This window comes from Centroberyx affinis, unplaced genomic scaffold (genome assembly GCF_046629955.1).
Source record: "Centroberyx affinis isolate AG114_WGS23_722 - 3 ecotype Tasmania unplaced genomic scaffold, CSIRO-AGI_Caff_v1 ptg001236l_1, whole genome shotgun sequence".
NCBI lineage: Eukaryota > Metazoa > Chordata > Actinopteri > Beryciformes > Berycidae > Centroberyx > Centroberyx affinis.
In genome coordinates, this window is record NW_027279749.1 from 13,192 (window position 1) to 32,500 (window position 19,309).

Below are 19,309 nucleotides of genomic sequence, written 5' to 3' on the forward strand. Positions count from 1 at the left end.
TAGTACTAGTTGCATTGGTAGTTATAATGTTGTTGTTTACTGTTGACGAAACGTACTTATTGTATAAGTAACGTTTGTGAGTGTGTATCCTGGTTAATCCACTTAACTCCCTCACACACTTAACTCAAAACCATTAAACCGTCCCAGCAGCTGTGGTACTACAGATGGTTTCCACTGAGCTGTCTGCTCACTGTGGCTCTAACCTGAACACACTGTGTCCAGCTGTCTGTCTGTCTGATTGTTCACTGTTTGACCAAGTGTTTAGTGTTGTCCAGTTTATGCTATCCCGCTCACCATGAGTAATTCCTCTCACAAAATCCTCATCCAACCTGGTTGTTAGATATTCTACATCACAAAGTGTCGGTCCAATCCATAACTTCTTTGTTTAGAGTCCATGCAAACTGTATTTGTGCCACATGTGAAATAGGCTTTCCTTTAACTCCTAACAAGGCAAGACCAGTTTACTTCTGCTACCACTGTGAACCAGCTGGTTTAAAGGAATACACAAGTTTTTGGGAGATTGTTCCATTGGTCAACTTAGCCGTTAGGTGATGAGAACATGGACAAATAAAGTGTTAGCATGGAGCCACTATCACTCATAGTGTATGCTAAAGTGTTAGCATGGAGCTACTATCACTCAACATAGTGTATGCTAAAGTGTTAGCATGGACCCTACTATCACTCAACATAGTGTATGCTAAAATGTTAGCATGGAGCTACTATCACGCATAGTGTATGCTCAAGTGTTAGCATGGACCCTATCACTTAACAGTATGTAAAATGTTAGCATGGAGCCTACTATCACTCAACATAGTGTATGCTAAAGTGTTAGCACGGAGCCTATCACTCAACATAGTGTATGCTAAAGTGTTAGCATGGAGCTACTATCACTCATTGTAGTGTATGCTAAAGTTTTAGCATGGAGCCTCACTCAACATAGTGTATGTAAAGTATTAGCATGGAGCACCAGAGCCTACAATCTATTAGGGTCACATGGATAATTTTGTTTATGCTGTTGTCACTTAACGGGGAAGTTGACCGAAGTTGACCAACGGGACAATCTACCAAAACCTTTGTGTATTCCTTAACACTGTATAGTCAGCTAGCCCAACACCATGTTACCAGCTAGTTTAACACTGTGTAACCAGGGAAGACGCAGAGCAGCAGCTCTCTCAGATGAAGCTCCAGCATGCTGAAGCGCAGCGCCGCCTCCTCCACCAGCTCCACCAGGAGCGCCAGCGGCTGCAGGAGCAGAGAGGATCCTGGGAGAACCGGCTCCTCCGGCTGGAGCAGGAGAACCACAGGGAGATGCTCCGGTGTGAGGAGAGAGCTGGGGAGGAGCAGGCCCGTATCTGCAGCCAGTTCTCCTCAGAGCAGAGGAAGCTGGAGGAGCGGCACGAGGAGGAGGTCCGGAAACTGAAGGAACACGTCGGCAGTTTACAGGAAGAGGTGAAGTCGGCACAGGAAGTGGGAGAAGACTCCTGCCTGCGGACTAGCCAATTAGAAGGCAGTTTAGAGGAGTTCAGAGAGCGGTGTGGTCAGCTAGAGGAGGAGCTCTCAGCTTCTCGTACGCGGTGTTGTGAACTGGAGGCCAGACTGGAGGAGGCCTGCACTCAGCTGGAGGAGAGCATTCATTTCCTGGAGTCCCATGAGGTTTTGAACAAACGCCTCACCTCAGAAAAGTGTTCGGTGGAGGAGGAGCTGGAGCTGGTGAAGGGGAGGGAGGAGCAGCTTCTGGTCCAGCTGTCCCAGCTGAAACAAGAGCTGGACGATCTACAGGCTCAATCTGACAGCATCCTCCAGGACAAGGAAGTCGTGGCTGATAACTGCAGCCGGCTATCCAGCGCCTTCGTCCAGCAGCAAGCCCAGCTAAAAGCCAAAGAGCAGACTGCGAATGCCTTGAGGTCAGAGCTGGAGAATCTACAGGAAGCGATGAGGATCAAAGTTGAACATCTCTCCAAACTGACCTCCGAACTGGACTCCCTGAAGGCCGACCGAGCCAGGCTGATCCAGGATCTGAAGGATCAGGCCATGGCTGTAGACGACTTACAGCTGGAGCTGGACGGCGTCACTGAGGAGTTGGGCAGGAGGAGGAGCGCTGAGGAGAGTCTGCAGGAGGCGCTGAGGCAGGAGCGGTCCAAGAACACACAACTCCAGTCCGGCCTGGACGAGGAGAGGGAGGAGGTCGGCCGTCTGAGCCAGGAGAACACAAGTTACATCCGGGTGGCCGACCAGCTGTCCACGCAGATCGTAGAGATGGAGGAGGAAATCTCCACGCTCAGAGACCACATCCGAGATCTCAGCTCCCAGCTGAACGAAACCGCCGACCTCGTCCCGGACCTCAGGAGACGGCTGAACTCCAGAGCCACAGAGGTGGATCGGCTTCGGGCCGAGGTGACGGACAGCGCTGATCGTCTAGAGCGAGCCAAGGCCTCGTCTGAGAAGCACCGCAGTGAAGTTCAGCAGTTGACCATCCGGTTGGAGGCCAAGGACAGAGAGCTGTGTTTGGTCAGAGAACAGGCGGAGCAGCGGTCCGCCCAGCTCCAACAGGACCTGCTGGACACCCAGGCTGAGCTGAGGAGGGCGGAGGAAACCTTCAAACGGGAGAAGAGCAAGATGACGGACCAGCTGATGGAGATGGAGAAGCTGGTCATCGCCCTGGAGGAGGTGATGGACCCGGCTAGTCCACACAGGTTTGTGGCGCATGAGACCAGCCGCCGAGATGCAAAACCCTGTCCGACGACGATGACTAACCTCCATCCGCCTTGCTTGAAATATATTTCCAAAATCTTGAGTATTTGAATGACTAATTACAAGCAATCATCTGAACGAGACGCTCACCCTTTCCCACAGGTAGAAGTTCTGCGACTTACTAATGGAATGAAATCACAGCAGTTTGTCACGCTCTCTGCACCGCTGCAGGCCGGGCTGCAGCACCAGTCTGTACGATTCGCTCTGTCTGGAATGCTTTAACAATTCACCCCATCTCTAACTGAATGATGTCATCTAAACGCATGGTAATAGATTGTTTTTCAGTTAATAACTTCATGTTTCTGTGTCGTCAAATGTCTTGTCATCCTGTCTGTTGTCACCATTCTTTGTGTGTTTTCTCTCCGTGTTGAATTTGAAGTTCAAATGTTTGTATCAATTCTGAATGGATAAATCTTCTGTTCATTATAGTACACAGTCTGTTTTTGACAAGATGAATGTATTTTTCTAGTAGAAATCAGAGCCTCAGCAACTCGATCCTCCAATATCCAAATTGAACAATTCCCTGAATTGCACCTTTCTTCTTGTGGTTAATCATTCAATCAATACAGTTCAATCAAGATCAACAAAAGAAATCAACTGTTGATTTCTAGGCAGGAACTCTGCCCTGTTAGTTGATCACACATTTCAATAATCTGAACAGAATGATTGTGATGTTCCTGATGATTCGATCAGATGATTGATGCTGTTGAGGTTTTGCTGTTGGTTTCTGATGTTAGCTTTGTGCTGCAGGACTCAGCTGGAGGAGTCTCACTCAGAGAACGGCGCTCTGAAGGAGCGACTGGCCGTCCTGCAGCAGGAGCTTCAGAGTCTGGAGGACGACATCGTCAAGAAGAAGTGAGCACAATCCAATGTTTTCTTCAGTTATACTTTAATGTTGTGACTTCCAACTGTATATCTTCCACATTTTTTCTCAATAGCCACGGTAGACGCCACAGCAGGGTTTCCAACACACTGTCCATGTATGAATAAAGACGAAGGCCATTTACTTTATTCAGTGGCTGACTGTAGTGTTGACTGTAGAGTTGACTGTAGAGTTGCCTGTAGAGTTGCCTGTAGCGTTGACTGTAGAGTTAACTGTAGAGTTAACTGTAGCGTTGACTGTAGAGTTAACTGTAGCGTTGACTGTAGAGTTGACTGTAGAGTTGACTGTAGCGTTGACTGTAGCGTTGACTGTAGAGTTAACTGTAGCGTTGACTGTAGAGTTGCCTGTAGCGTTGACTGTAGCGTTGACTGTAGAGTTAACTGTAGAGTTAACTGTAGCATTGACTGTAGAGTTGCCTGTAGCGTTGACTGTAGCGTTGACTGTAGAGTTAACTGTAGAGTTAACTGTAGCATTGACTGTAGCGTTGACTGTAGAGTTAACTGTAGCGTTGACTGTAGAGTTGACTGTAGAGTTGACTGTAGCGTTGACTGTAGCGTTGACTGTAGAGTTAACTGTAGCGTTGACTGTAGAGTTGACTGTAGAGTTAACTGTAGCGTTGACTGTAGCGTTGACTGTAGAGTTAACTGTAGAGTTGCCTGTAGCGTTGGCTGTAGAGTTGCCTGTAGCGTTGACTGTAGAGTTGCCTGTAGCGTTGACTGTAGCGTTGACTGTAGAGTTAACTGTAGAGTTAACTGTAGCATTGACTGTAGCGTTGACTGTAGAGTTAACTGTAGCGTTGACTGTAGAGTTGACTGTAGAGTTGACTGTAGCGTTGACTGTAGCGTTGACTGTAGAGTTAACTGTAGCGTTGACTGTAGAGTTGACTGTAGAGTTAACTGTAGCGTTGACTGTAGCGTTGACTGTAGAGTTAACTGTAGAGTTGCCTGTAGCGTTGGCTGTAGAGTTGACTGTAGAGTTGACTGTAGCGTTGACTGTAGCGTTGACTGTAGAGTTAACTGTAGAGTTAACTGTAGCGTTGACTGTAGAGTTGACTGTAGAGTTGACTGTAGAGTTGACTGTAGCGTTGACTGTAGAGTTGACTGTAGAGTTGACTGTAGAGTTAACTGTAGCGTTGACTGTAGAGTTAACTGTAGAGTTGACTGTAGCGTTGACTGTAGAGTTAACTGTAGAGTTGACTGTAGCGTTGACTGTAGAGTTGACTGTAGAGTTGACTGTAGAGTTGACTGTAGAGTTGACTGTAGAGTTAACTGTAGAGTTGACTGTAGAGTTAACTGTAGAGTTGACTGTAGAGTTGACTGTAGCGTTGACTGTAGCGTTGACTGTAGAGTTGACTGTAGAGTTAACTGTAGCGTTGACTGTAGAGTTGACTGTAGAGTTGACTGTAGCGTTGACTGTAGCGTTGACTGTAGAGTTAACTGTAGCGTTGACTGTAGAGTTAACTGTAGCGTTGACTGTAGAGTTGACTGTAGAGTTAACTGTAGCGTTGACTGTAGCGTTGACTGTAGCGTTGACTGTAGAGTTGCCTGTAGCGTTGGCTGTAGAGTTGACTGTAGAGTTGACTGTAGCGTTGACTGTAGCGTTGACTGTAGAGTTAACTGTAGCGTTGACTGTAGAGTTGACTGTAGAGTTGACTGTAGAGTTGACTGTAGAGTTAACTGTAGAGTTGACTGTAGAGTTGACTGTAGAGTTGACTGTAGAGTTGACTGTAGAGTTAACTGTAGAGTTGACTGTAGAGTTAACTGTAGCGTTGGCTGTAGAGTTGACTGTAGAGTTGACTGTAGCGTTGACTGTAGCGTTGACTGTAGAGTTGACTGTAGAGTTGACTGTAGCGTTGACTGTAGCGTTGACTGTAGAGTTAACTGTAGAGTTGACTGTAGAGTTGACTGTAGAGTTGACTGTAGCGTTGACTGTAGCGTTGACTGTAGAGTTAACTGTAGCGTTGACTGTAGAGTTGACTGTAGAGTTGACTGTAGAGTTGCCTGTAGCGTTGGCTGTAGCGCTGACTGTAGAGTTAACTGTAGCGTTGACTGTAGAGTTGACTGTAGAGTTGACTGTAGAGTTGCCTGTAGCGTTGGCTGTAGCGCTGACTGCTGTAGTGTTGGCTGCTGTAGTGTTGGCTGTAGCGTCTCTACTGTTTGGGTTCTGTGACCTCTGACCCTTCACCTCCTTACTGTTGGCTGCTTGTAGTGAGTATGTTTACCTGCACACCAATACTCTGATTACTGGGAGTGTTGTGGCTTCTAGGCTATATAAACTATATTCAAGATGGCCGCCCACAGATGCCATTACAGATGTGATCATCATGTTTGGCATTTGGTCGGTTACTCACTGTTTGAGGATCCATTATGATTCCAGTAATTGTTCAGTTTTTTAAATGGAGCAGCTTGGCTAGTCTATTCGCCATGAATCAAAACAAAACTCCAAATGAACAATCCACAAATAAAATGGGCCTTTACAATGATAAACAAGATCAAAACTTGTGGAATCCAAAGAACCAATGTCATCAAACAGGATAGAGGCAGAAAGTAGAAGCTTTACTCCAATAAAAATAGGCATGCTAGCTCTATGCTTTCTTCTCCACCCATCGGCTTAAAGTGTCCACTGCTTCTTCTTCTTCTACCAGAAAAAAACTGGACGAGATGGAGCGAGGACACGAGAAGAGCAGAGAAGAAGAGGAGAGGCTGCACAAAGAGGTAGGAGACCGTCCTGTAGCTGAAGGTTTGTTATTAGAAGCCAGCTTCCTTTTTCACCTCTGAAGTTTTTTACGATCACTGAATATCAAACCAGAGATCCTTCCTCAGTCTGGGTTTCATTGGAAATATTCACTACCAATATTGCTTCTTTGTTAAATAAAAAATCCCATAAAGTAGAAGATTAATTCCAATAACAATAATAAACCTTATATAACAGATGTGTTCTATAAAGTTAGATAATGTAAGCTATATGTAATGGCAAGTACTTCACCCAGAGGTGTTAAGAACAAGGAGTGTTGACCCTAGACTTGAAGTAAAAGCTTAAGTTCTCATTGTAGTAATCTTTCCAATACTGTTTCATGCCTTGAAATCAATAGTGATTCCAAAAATCAATAAGGTACTGATTGTTTTTGTACAACCTGCAGTCATGCTCCATTGTTGCCAGGTGACTCCATCTCATCATTCAGCTGATTAGAAACTTTGTGAGTCCAGTTCAGATGGTTTAGAGTTTCTTTACCAAGCTTCCTCTCCATGTCCAGAACTCTAAGTATCGTGAGGAGGTTCTGGATCTGAGCAGCAGGAACCTGCAGCTGAGCAACGACAACGCCGAGCTGAGCGCCCGTCTCCGTGGCGACCAGGAGTCGGTCCGGATGCTGAGGGATCGCCTGGCGCTGGTCTCCAGGGAGCAGGAGGAGGGAGGAGCCACGGTGAGAAGAGTCTTATAACTCCCAGCAATGTGAAACGCAGAACAAACAAAGATAAACAGACTTCAGCTTTATGAAACACTGCTGGTATAAATATGGTGAGGCCAGAGAGATGTCAGAGTATTTTTAAAGATTATTTTGTTATTTGTGCTTTATTAGGCGGCTTTATTAGGAGAGACAGGAAAGGAATTGACGCATTTCTGAATGAAACATAAAGTTAGAGCGGGAAGTGTCAGTGGGAGGGGCTTATTTGAATATTAATGAGATATGGAAGAAGTGGGCGGACTGCAGTCTGCACTCGGTTGTGGAGGAATGTTCTCCACCTCCATCACCTGTCTGGGAAAAGACACTCTTTCGTCCATGTTGCAGCTAAACCAATCTCCGAACCCATCGTCTATCGGTCTGACGATGATTAGACTCTGGGGGCGACGGCCAATATTTTGGGGTTTCCGGTGTAGCCAGCGGACATCCGGGCCAAGACTTCCTCTTCCATGCGCTGGTCATTGTTTACAGTCCGATTAGCAACTTGAGACGCGAGAATGGAGTCGGAGTCGAGAGACGACGTCTCATATGCAGATTTCTGTTTATAGAGATTAGCTGAAATGTCGTCTGGACCTAAAAAACTTGTGAAACAATCCGGTCGTAGACGTCGTCTCTCGACTCCGACTCCAATGACCAGTGGACAGAAGAGGAAGTCTTGGCCCGGATGTCCGCTGGCTGCACCGGAAACCCCCAAATATTGGCCGTCGCCCCCAGATTCTAATTGTCGTCAGACCGATAGACGATGGGTTCAGAGATTGCAGCTAAACTGAGCTGCATGCTGGGAAAAAATAAAACCACTATAAAACAGAAAGTTGCTTCTGAACAGTGCTGGCAGTGGTGAGAACTGATCTATACTCTGCTGAAACAGAGAGGAAGTACGTCAAACGTGTTTGTGGAAAGGGTCTATAAGGGGGGTAAAGAGACTGACTGACTGACTGACTGACCTCCCTGCCTGCCTGCTCCCCTGTCCTCCAGGTGCGGCGGCTGCAGGAGGCGGCCCTGCAGCAGGAGCGGGAGAAGCTGCAGCAGCAGGCGGCGCTGCAGCAGGAGAAGCAGCTGCTGGAGAGAGAGCTGAGCTGCTGCAGGGAGAAGGTACGAGCTTCACTTCTGAAAACTCTTCTGACGCAGAGCCGCTCCGGAGGCACAAATCATCTCATTGGTCCGGTTAAACCTCAGTGGGCGGAGCCAAAGAACCACAGTTTTTCAGAGCGCGAGTTAGCTAACTGGCAAAGAGGGAACTCTGGTCAAAATATAAATAAGTAAACAGTAAACATGTCGGCAATAAGTAGAAAATGTTAGCTAAATAATGTAATGGAGACGCATAATTCCCCCACGTCATGCAGGGCAGATCCATTAGTTTAGTTTAGTTTATTAGTTTATAATGTCGTGGACAGTCCCCATTAATTAACTGTAACAGTAACAGTAAATGGAGCAGCTTTAGCCTACATGGCTAATTTCCAGCTGTTGTCCCCGGCCAACTGACAAAAGGCAAAATAGATTAGTTAAAAGAAAAAAACAAAACAGAACAGAGAAAAGAAAAAAAAAAGAAAATGCTAATAATACTCACAATCACAGCAAGCACTAACAAAGGAGGCAAGACAGACAAACACATGAAGGCAGGTAAGGGTGACATTAAGGGACAACAGTGGAGTTCATGAGATAAAACAATATAAAGGGAACAAGAGAAGAGAAAATAATCACAGCAATCACAAGCAAATGGGCAGGAAATACAAACCTGTGCAGGCAGGCAGTAAAGACATAGAGGGGTGTCATCAATGAAGTCCAAACAATACAAAGGGAGCAAGGGGGGGTCAGGCATTTTTTATTTATTTATTTTATTTTATTTCTTCTAAATTGCATAAACTTTCTAGGCTATTAAAAATAATAATTAATATTCTAAACCACAGAAAACATTGTGTCATTTTCTAACTATCAGCCCAAGCCTACTGACCTCTGCACCTCCCTGCCTCTCTTCTTATTGGCTCTCCTGGCTGCTGCTTCACTGCCTGTAAGGCTCTCTGTAGCTCTGTCACTGTGTCCAAAGTGCTGAGTGTGTGAGTCTGTCGCCGTTGTTCTGTCTCAGCTGGGCCGGCTGTCGGAGCTGGAGGCGGAGCTTAGCGCCGTGAGGCTGAAGCAGCAGTGGCTGGAGGAGGACAAGGCCCGGCTGGTGAGGGAGGCGGACGACCGGAACCGCAAGGTCTGAGTCCGGATCACACAGGGGAGACGGAACCGCAGAGGAAATACATGTGCGGTGAAATGTTTTCTTAATATTAACTGTTAGAGTGTGTGTGTGTGTGTGTGTGTGTGTGTGGTCCCCTCCCTCCGGCCTGCAGGTGGAGAAGCTGCAGGAGTCTCTGCTCTCTCTGGACTCGGAGGCGGAGCTTCTTCGCTCTCAGCTCCACGCCGTCAGTCAGGAGAAGACCGGCCACGCCCAGGAAGTGGCCGGTCTGCAGAGGAAGTTACAGGAGGCTCAGGACAAGGTCGGTACTGAGAAATGAGAAGGAGGAGAAAGTAGATCAGACATGTTGTCGATCTTCAGCGTGTTGATCTGCAATGATCCAGTTTCTCTACAGGGATCAATAAAGTTCATCTAATCTTATCCATGTTTTCTACTCTGTGTGGTAGTGATGGGATGATATGTTGCAATTCAATATATCTCAATACAAACAGTGTCAGTCAGTATGGGCAGAAATATGTCTAGAAACTGAAATTGATATTTATATTTGAATTGCTCAACTTGAATAATTGCATTAAAAAGCTGAATTTGAATCACATAATTTGAATTTGTATTGTTTAACTTGAATAATTGCATTGAAAAAATGAATCTGAATAGCATAATTTGAAATTGAATTTATTAGTTTGAAACTGAATTCCAATAAACTTGAAACTGAATGTAATATTATGAAATTGAATTCATTTGCTCTGAAACTGTATTCAGTTCTCACAATTCAAATTTAGTTCTCGTAATTCAAATTCAGTTCTTCCAATTCAATTTCAGTTTACTGAGACACGTCCTGGTCGTTGAGGAAGAGCAATCGAGTGCAGATTCACAGAACTCCTTTTCGGCCAATCAGCACCTGCTGTATGTTTTGACCGTTTCCTTCACTCCCATTGATCCGTGGACTTGATACACGTTGAAGAACGTTTCTTTGGATCATGGATGAGGCTGATGGCGTTCAGCTCGGAGCATCATGTCCAGAGAACTGAAGGGATCTGGAATTTTCGGGCCAAAAACGTGAAAAGGAGTTCTGTGAATCTGCACTCGATTGCTCTGTACATTTTTTAATTGTTGTTTACATTCTAGCAGCCAATGGCATCGCTAGAAAGATTTGTGTCAGAAATAAACATATTGATCACATCGTATCCTGGTATCGAATCCTGAACCTCAGATCATGTATCGACTCGTATCCTGATAAGCAGATGGTCCATCACCAGTGTGCAGATCATCATGATGTGTTTTAAATGTCTCTGGTGGTCAGGTGGAGGAGCTGGAGGCCGGTGTGCGGAGGCTGAGCAGGGAGCAGGAGGAGCTCCGGCGGGCGCAGGAGGAGCAGGAGGAGCAGACCGTCTCCGCTCTGCAGGACGAGACTCAGAGACTGAGGCTGCAGAACCAGAACCTGCTGCAGCAGGTAGACCCTCATTCTGACTGTTCAGTCTGTCTGTGACAGCAGAAGCTGCTCTGGTCAGAACTCACAACGTCACTCTGGGGATTTTACTGCTGTCTCACTTTTAATGACATCAGACAACAAAGCAGCGTGAGCTTATTGATCAGTAAACTCTCCTGACTGCAGGCTGCTGGGATCAAACTGTTTGAACACAGAACTTCTCACAACACTGTGAGATGCTTGAGATAAAACGCTGCGTCTGCTGCTGTAGAATACTCCTCACACAGCTAACGGGCTAATATACCATGGTCTGGGTGAATACTCGATTCTGATTGGCTGCAGGGTGTCCATTAATTCCTGATAATGGACACCTACTAAGTAGTTCCAGTGAAACTGTCTGTTCACCGTTCTAAATTAATGCGCTGGCTACGTAGCATCAGCCTGTATCTAACATGAGTAACCATAGCAACAGGGACGCAGTCAAAGCCTCCGTTTACTCCGTTCATTTGTTCGTGAAAATCTTGATATTGATTTGGGGACAATGACATGGCTGATAGCTAGCTAGTCTTGTTGTTAAACATACTGTCAAATTATATTTACTGTTTGTTATTGACTCTGAATGTTGCAGCATAACGTTAGCTTTCTGGCTCCTAGCTGAGCCAAAGGGTTCTATGAGCTGAGCGGACTAGAAATATCTCCTGCTGCCAAGTCCTATCTAAGGTTCGTCCTATTTACTGGAGCAGTGAACAACGTTTCCGTTGCATAAGAACCTTATGGGACGGTAATGATTGTTCCAGGTATTAGTCAAACCCTCAGGTGTTACCAGGGAAACTGAGTTATGGCTTGTGAAAAACTTTAGATTTTGATTACAAAACGCATGAAAATAGAAATTAATGGTCTTCATTTTTGTGAACCATTAGTATAAGTGGGATAATGCCCTTCGAGGGGTCCATTATCAGGAATTAATGGATGTCCATTAATTCCTGATAATGGACACCTCGAAGGGCATTATCCCTTACATATACTATAGCTGTGATGCTAACGCAGTCCCGAGGTACTCCCAGGCATGCTGGGAGATGTAGTCCCTGCAGTGTGTCCTGGGTCTGCTCTTTGGTCTCCTCATAGTCTGTCATGCCAAGTAAACGTCCAAAGGGAAGTCTGAGCCCCCCCTGTCCCACAGCAGACGCTCTGTGCTGTCCTCCCAAGCCCCAGGACTCTGACTGTTGTTTGTATGTGAATCTGAACAGAGTGTTAAAGTGTGTTTTGTGCTCCAGCTGTCGGAGCTGCAGCTCCAGGCTCTGGAGGTCCAGCGGCTGAACCAGGAGTGTGAGAACCTGAAGATCCGACAGAAGGATCTGGAGACGGACCGGACGCAGGCCGAGGACCAGGTGAGTCTGCTGGGACCGACTTTAACAAGACGTCATTTCATGGGCTCATCTAGAGACTTTTAAAACCACTTAGAACTAGGGATGCGACGATATGGAAATTTTTGGCCGATACCGATAGCCTGCCGATATTTTGTTTTGTATTGACCCGTTTGTGCCCTGCCAAAATAATCTATATTCTGCCCTTCATCATACTTTGCAATGAATATAGATTTAAGGATCAGCTTTTATTGTCACAACTTTCACATAACCAAAAATGCCCTTTTTGAAATTGAACTAAATAAATAGAAAGCAAATAAACATATAGATTTAAGGAACATCTTTTATTGTAACATTCTTTCACATAGCCAAAAATGCCTTTTTTAATTAAAATAAACAAATAACATTTGTTACCTCACTCTGATCGGCTGTCCTTCCATTCAAACTTGAACGTCTTTGGAACAGATTAGTGACGCAATATATGTTAATGAGTATCGGCCACCGCCACCGGTGGATTTAATCTTATCGGCCGATGAGCCGATTGTAGTTTCTGATATTCAACCAATATATCTGTACATCACTACTTAGAACACTCCAGCGTGTTTTGGCATTGGCCTTCATCAGGAGCTTCAAACTGTTCATGTATTTTTCAGGGGTTTAACATTAATTGTATCTTGAATGTTGCTTGTGAATCTTGTTCTTCTTATCCTGTCTCTTACGTGTTTTTTGTTTTTTTTGCCTGAATGATGTGAGGCTCGTGATCAAGAATTCCAATGCGTTTTTATATAAACGGAAAATTAACATGAAATTAATTTAAGACAACATAACAGCAGAAACAGCAGCTTCAAGAGCCACTGAAAGCAAGGGGAAAAAAAATCTTATAAAGTCTTAAAAATGATCAGTGAGTCAGATAATCTGATATCAGCTGGTCCCCCCATGGGACCTTATTTCGGAAAAAATATGTCCGGTAGTCAACGGCGAGAGACAAATAATTGTTTGATCCCGTTTGAATTGTGCCATGAATTACACATATGATGTTTTGTCAATTTAAAAGATAATTTTGCAAGTGAAGAAAGTGTCAGTTTGTGGTAAAACAGTAAAGTTTAGTTTAGTGTTTCAGGCTCAGTGAACTACATCTCTGTCTCACCGACACCAACATGAAGGAAACACAGGAAACACACAGCATGGCGTTAACGTTAGCCCCCACTGTACTGAAACTATCCTACAGCAGTTTAAATCCCTTCTTCTACCTTCCAGGTTGTGTTTAATACTCCTGCTGTCTGAGAGGGACTGAGCTTCAGGCTCTGGGAGCTTGTGGAGAGAGAAAGTTATGATGTCACTTACGCCACTTTTGGGTGTGTCGTCTTTCTAATTATGTATTTTCACAGTCTGATACTTCAACAGTTTTACCACAAACTGACACTTTCTTGACTTGCAAAATTATCTTTTAAATTGACAAAACATCATATGTGTAATTCATGGCACAATTCAAACGGGATCAAACAATTATTTGTCTCTTGCCGTTGACTACCGTACAGATTTTTTCAGAAATAAGATCCCATGGTGGACAGCGGAAGGGGAGGGGCTTAGGCTCTCTATAAGCAGCAGCCTGGTTAGAGGACCTAAGAGAGCTCATGGTATCATCAGTAGACTCTTCCACTTCCACTTCCCAGGCTGCGGCGGCGGGCGTGGCGTTGAGCCTGGTGCAGGCGCAGCACGCCCGCCGGCTGCAGGACCTGCAGCAGCAGGCGGGCGCCGGGCGCAGGGACCAGCTGGAGCCGCTGCAGCTCCGCCTGGACCAGGAGACCAGGAGGAGCCTCCAGCTGGAGGAGAACCTGAGGCTGCAGGCCCACAACACCTCCACCCAGATCCACCTGCAGCAGGTACTGTGTGTGTGTGTGTGTGTGTGTGTGAGTCTGTGTGTGTGTGTGTGTGTGTGTGTGTTGTGTTCAGGGGCAGTATGAGCAGCTCTGTGTGTGTGTGTGTGTGTTGTGTTCAGGGGCAGTATGAGTAGCTCAGTGTGTGTGTGTGTTGTGTTCAGGAGCAGTATGAGCAGCTCAGTGTGTGTGTTGTGTTCAGGAGCAGTATGAGAAGCTCAGTGTGTGTGTGTGTTGTGTTCAGGAGCAGTATGAGCAGCTCAGTGTGTGTGTGTTGCGTTCAGGAGCAGTATGAGAAGCTCAGTGTGTGTGTTGTGTTCAGGAGCAGTATGAGAAGCTCAGTGTGTGTGTGTGTTGTGTTCAGGAGCAGTATGAGCAGCTCAGTGTGTGTGTGTTGCGTTCAGGAGCAGTATGAGAAGCTCAGTGTGTGTGTTGTGTTCAGGAGCAGTATGAGAAGCTCAGTGTGTGTGTGTTGTGTTCAGGAGCAGTATGAGCAGCTCAGTGTGTGTGTGTTGCGTTCAGGAGCAGTATGAGAAGCTCAGTGTGTGTGTTGTGTTCAGGAGCAGTATGAGAAGCTCAGTGTGTGTGTGTGTTGTGTTCAGGAGCAGTATGAGCAGCTCAGTGTGTGTGTGTTGCGTTCAGGAGCAGTATGAGAAGCTCAGTGTGTGTGTTGTGTTCAGGAGCAGTATGAGAAGCTCAGTGTGTGTGTGTGTTGTGTTCAGGAGCAGTATGAGCAGCTCAGTGTGTGTGTGTTGCGTTCAGGAGCAGTATGAGAAGCTCAGTGTGTGTGTTGTGTTCAGGAGCAGTATGAGAAGCTCAGTGTGTGTGTGTGTTGTGTTCAGGAGCAGTATGAGCAGCTCAGTGTGTGTGTGTTGCGTTCAGGAGCAGTATGAGAAGCTCAGTGTGTGTGTGTGTTGTGTTCAGGAGCAGTATGAGCAGCTCAGTGTGTGTGTGTTGCGTTCAGGAGCAGTATGAGAAGCTCAGTGTGTGTGTTGTGTTCAGGAGCAGTATGAGAAGCTCAGTGTGTGTGTGTGTTGTGTTCAGGAGCAGTATGAGCAGCTCAGTGTGTGTGTGTGTGTGTGTGTGTTGCGTTCAGGAGCAGTATGAGAAGGCGATGGCTGCCCTGCAGGAGAAGGTGGAGGAGCTGGAGACCAAACTGAAGGCCGTCCGCCTGCTGCTGCAGGAGAAAGTCCAACAGCTGAAAGAACAGGTGAGAGAGAGAGAGAGAGAGAGAGGGAGACAGAGAGAAAGAGAGAGAGACAGAGAGAGACAGAGAGAGGGAGAGACAGGCTGACAGAGAGAGAGAGAGAGAGAGACAGAGAGAGAGAGAGAGAGGGAGAGACAGGCTGACAGAGAGAGAGAGAGAGAGAGACAGAGAGAGAGAGAGAGAGGGAGAGACAGGCTGACAGAGAGAGAGAGAGAGAGGGAGAGACAGGCTGACAGAGAGAGAGAGAGAGAGGGAGAGACAGGCTGACAGAGAGAGAGAGAGACTATAGATAAGATAAATATAAAAAAACCAACATCTAAAACATAGATAAAAACATAGTATACTGTGTATATATATAATGCAAACTTGGAGTAAAGGAGGAAATAAGAAAAATAAACATAAGAGAAGTAAGAGAAAGATAAAAGAAGAAGAAGTAAGATTTTTTTTCTCTTATTCCTTTACTCTGCTTTTCCTTTTCTTTTCGGTTTCTTTTAATATTCTTTTACTTATTTTCTACTTTCCCCCTATTTATTTATTTAACAGTATTACTTTACCTATTGATTTGTTTCTATTGTTTTGTTCTTTCTAAACTTGTATGATTGTTATTAAGGGAGACGCTCCATAAGCCCCTCTGGGTTTCTTTGGTCTTCCTTGCACATGCTCTTTATGATGTTGTTATACATTATGGATATTTTGTTTGAATTACTCTTTTGTGCTAAATAAATGAAAAAAAAAAAAGAATAACAGCTCAACAGGTTTGTCTTGTTTGAGATGATGAACTCTTCTCCTGTTTTTCTTTATTGCATCGAGTGCAGAAGCCACAAACTTAATCTTGTTGTACTTGTATAATGACAATAAAGATATTCTATTCTATTCTATTCTGTTCTCTTCTCCTCCATGTTTGTCCTCCTCAGCTGTTGAAGAGCAGCCAGTCCGGCCTCCTCCTGAAGGATTTGTACGTGGAGAACTCCCAGCTGATGGCGGCGCTGCAGGTGACGGAGCAGCGGCAGAAGAACGCAGAGAAGAAGAACTTCCTGCTGGAGGAGAAGATCTCCGCCCTCAACAAGCTGCTGAGGGAGATCGTCCCGGCCTCGCTCGCCACGTAGGGTCCCTGAACGCACCGCCGCCCCCCCGAAAAACACCTCGACACACTGTGAACGATCCCAGTGCCGATCAGGAAGCCATCGATCTTACAAACAGCTGATCTGATCTGATCTGATCTGATCTGGGCTCAGTTTCCCTAAAGCATCATGAAGCCGACTTCGTCTTTATGGGGTTTTTATGTGAATGGAGCAAAGATGAAGTTTAACGTTCAGGATGAGAAGTGAGCAGCAGCCTCACAAATCTGTCTGCTTCAGTTTCCTCTGCAGCGTCTTTTCCTGTCGAAACAAACTGAAACTGAACCTGGATCTGCCAGTCAGAGTGTGTGGAGCATGCTGGCTGCTGAACATCTGACAGAGGACCTGCAGGAAGCGGACATGAGGACATGAGGACATGAGGACATGAGGACATGAGGACATGAGGACATGTCCCACACAGGGTCATATTACAGCTCCCAGCAGGTGAAGATTCATGTTCAAACAGCTTCAGAAACTGTTCGTTGAATCAACATCTGATCAGCCTCTAAATGTTTGCTGCTTCTTCTGTTCTAAATGTCCAGCTGGCTGCTGGAACAGTGAAAGTTTGCCAGTATTTTATTTTATTTTTTTGTATGAGAAGCTGCAGCCAGCGGACAGAAAAGTTCCCAGACAGGCAGGAGGAGGTGAAGTCCAACAGCTAACAGCGATCCACTGCAGCCGTTTCAACTTTCATTTTGCCGATAAATTTAGAGTTTAATAGACATGATCGTGAATTTTTATGATAGAAATAGATTGAATTCTTTTTTTTCTTATCCCATAAATCATCTCGCGACCCCCTGGGGGGTCCCGACCCTCAGGTTGAGAGCCGCCGCTCTAAACGTCTGCTGGGTCTGTTCTGTGCTGAAGAGGCTTTTGGGAAACTCAGCTGCAGTCAGGTTTCTTCTTCTTGAAAGATACACACACACACACACACACACACACACACACACACACACACACACACACACACACACACACACACACACACAGAGGACGGCACCAGTCTGAAGTATTTCAGCCACGAGGGTATTATTATGCATGTACTGTTTTGTTTTATATAAATAAAGTTTTTATTTTTCTTATTCTTAAGGTGAAAGTGACACTTTCTGTTAGTTTGGGTCAGATGGAGTTTTAGCTCCGCAGACTGAATCTGATCTGAAGTCTGATCAGTCTGTTGACCTGAGTGTTACTGTGGAGAAGTACTGAGTACACAGTAATACTGTGAGTACACAGTAATACTGTGTGAGTACATGATGACAGTATTTATGTCATTAAGACACAATAAACTTAAAAAGGGCGTAGCAACAATATGAGAACAGTTTCCATTCTGTAATAAAATAATTCATTTGTACTTGCCAGAGGTGGAGACTCAAGTCACATTTTCAATAGCTTGAGACTTGACTTGACTTGACTTGGGTTCTGGTGACTTGGGACTTGACTCTGACTTGTACTCTGATGACTTGAAAAGGTTTCTAAAGTCTTGACTTGAGATCTTGTGTTTGTGTAAATGACTTAGATTGAAAGTGATGAGATTTGTTCCAGCAGACGACTGAATTTAAATTCTGTTTTCTGAATTTGTATGGAATGATTGAATTTATTGAAGTTGAAACTGATTATAGAAATCAAACTCATGATGCTCTTACCAAGTTTTTATCCTATTAAAACCATATTGCATTGAAAAGTCCTAGATATTTAGTTTTCTTTTAGATCTTAAATTGATACTGGACTCGAGACTTGAGACTAATGACGTGGACTTGACTTGGGACTTGGTCACACCTCTGGTTCTTGCAGAACGTGAAGTTAATACATTTTCAGTGTTCCAGGTACAGTAACTCTGTCAGGACTTCATGCAGTCTGTCCTCATGTTGGTCTGTTACTCTCTGATGTCATGTTGTGATGTCATGTTGTGATGTCACAGTGTTTTTGTCTCAGATGTTGACTCTTTGACTTTTTCCCACCCATCTAAACATAAAAACCAGCTCATTTTATTGGTGATTGATTGATTCAGTCTGTTCCTCCTTCAGTGTTATTTAACATTTGGAAAGTCATGAACAGTCTGCTGCCTGTTCTGGTCCTGAACACTCGACCCGGGTCCGACCCGGTCTTGGAGTTGACTCCACTAATCTGGTCTTGACTCCAGTATGTTCCATGTGAATACAGAGGATCAGGATCTCTTATTAAGCTAAAGAGCGAGGCGGAGTGAAACTTCAGTATTCTTGGTTCAGAGCTGGATGCTGGATTTTGTTCAGCAGCAGATCTGGATCTGATTTCTGTTCAAACTGAATCCAGACTTTGAGCTTTTTGAAAAACACAAAAACGACTTGGTGCAGTTTTCCTGTGCAGAGCAGCAGACCGGACTCAGACCGGATCAGCCTGTAGTCTGATGGTTTTCCCACTGTGCTGCAGATCCAGTCTCCAGACTGGATCCTTCATGTTCTGCTCAGGTTCTATTTCTATTCTGTACTGGGAAACCAGACTGGGAAAACCACAAACTGGTTTCATACTGAGCCGAACCTGCAGACTGAGACCTGCAGGCCGGATGATTCCACATTAATATCACAACATCCTGAGAAATTACTTCAATATCGATATACTGTAAATCTGTTACCATGACGAATCACCTTAAAGGATCAGTCTGGTGTTTTTAATGCATTTCTTACTGTCAACAAATCCTATGAAAATAACAAAATCAGCAATGAATTTGCTGTCTGGTCCATGTATCCTGGTCCCAGTGCAGCCATAGAACTCCATTGTATTAAAAAACGATTAAAACAAAAACAACTTAATAAGCCGGCTGTAAACACTTTGCCATCTCAGGAAAGTAGTTCCGTAGCACAGAAAATAGTCCCCCGGCGTAATGAAGAATTTGTTCCCATTTGAATTTGATTTGGTAAAAACTACAACAGTCTGACTTTTCATGGTAACAGTTAGAGATTTTTAAAATGTAAACTATGTCTTTGTGAGCTGAATTTAAAGGTTTTTATCTTCCAATTGGAGCCAATGACTTCTGGGTTGAAGGCTAAACGGAACGTGGGAAGTCAGAA

At 45.0% G+C, this 19,309-nt stretch overlaps 2 protein-coding genes across 2 annotated transcripts in view; one reads left to right on the forward strand and one right to left on the reverse strand.

Annotated features, from left to right (window-relative positions):
- LOC139648656 (ninein-like protein) overlaps positions 1-16,662 on the forward strand; it is a gene marked incomplete at its 5' end in the record, with an annotated part of 28,163 nt that extends 11,501 nt beyond the window's left edge. Inside the window, 12 exons of the mRNA XM_071524836.1 lie at positions 1,149-2,693; positions 3,502-3,606; positions 6,279-6,348; positions 6,888-7,055; positions 8,070-8,186; positions 9,178-9,291; positions 9,428-9,574; positions 10,574-10,723; positions 11,974-12,087; positions 13,737-13,946; positions 15,037-15,150; positions 16,062-16,662. Of these exons, the coding sequence (XP_071380937.1) occupies positions 1,149-2,693; positions 3,502-3,606; positions 6,279-6,348; positions 6,888-7,055; positions 8,070-8,186; positions 9,178-9,291; positions 9,428-9,574; positions 10,574-10,723; positions 11,974-12,087; positions 13,737-13,946; positions 15,037-15,150; positions 16,062-16,253 (3,046 nt within the window). The remainder of the gene's footprint in view (positions 1-1,148; positions 2,694-3,501; positions 3,607-6,278; positions 6,349-6,887; positions 7,056-8,069; positions 8,187-9,177; positions 9,292-9,427; positions 9,575-10,573; positions 10,724-11,973; positions 12,088-13,736; positions 13,947-15,036; positions 15,151-16,061) is intronic.
- A 1,775-nt stretch (positions 16,663-18,437) lies between these two features.
- Positions 18,438-19,309, reverse strand: part of LOC139648655 (DNA replication complex GINS protein PSF1) — a gene marked incomplete at its 5' end in the record, with an annotated part of 5,085 nt that continues 4,213 nt past the window's right edge. Inside the window, one exon of the mRNA XM_071524835.1 lies at positions 18,438-19,309. This exon is cut by the window's right edge and continues 1,072 nt beyond it.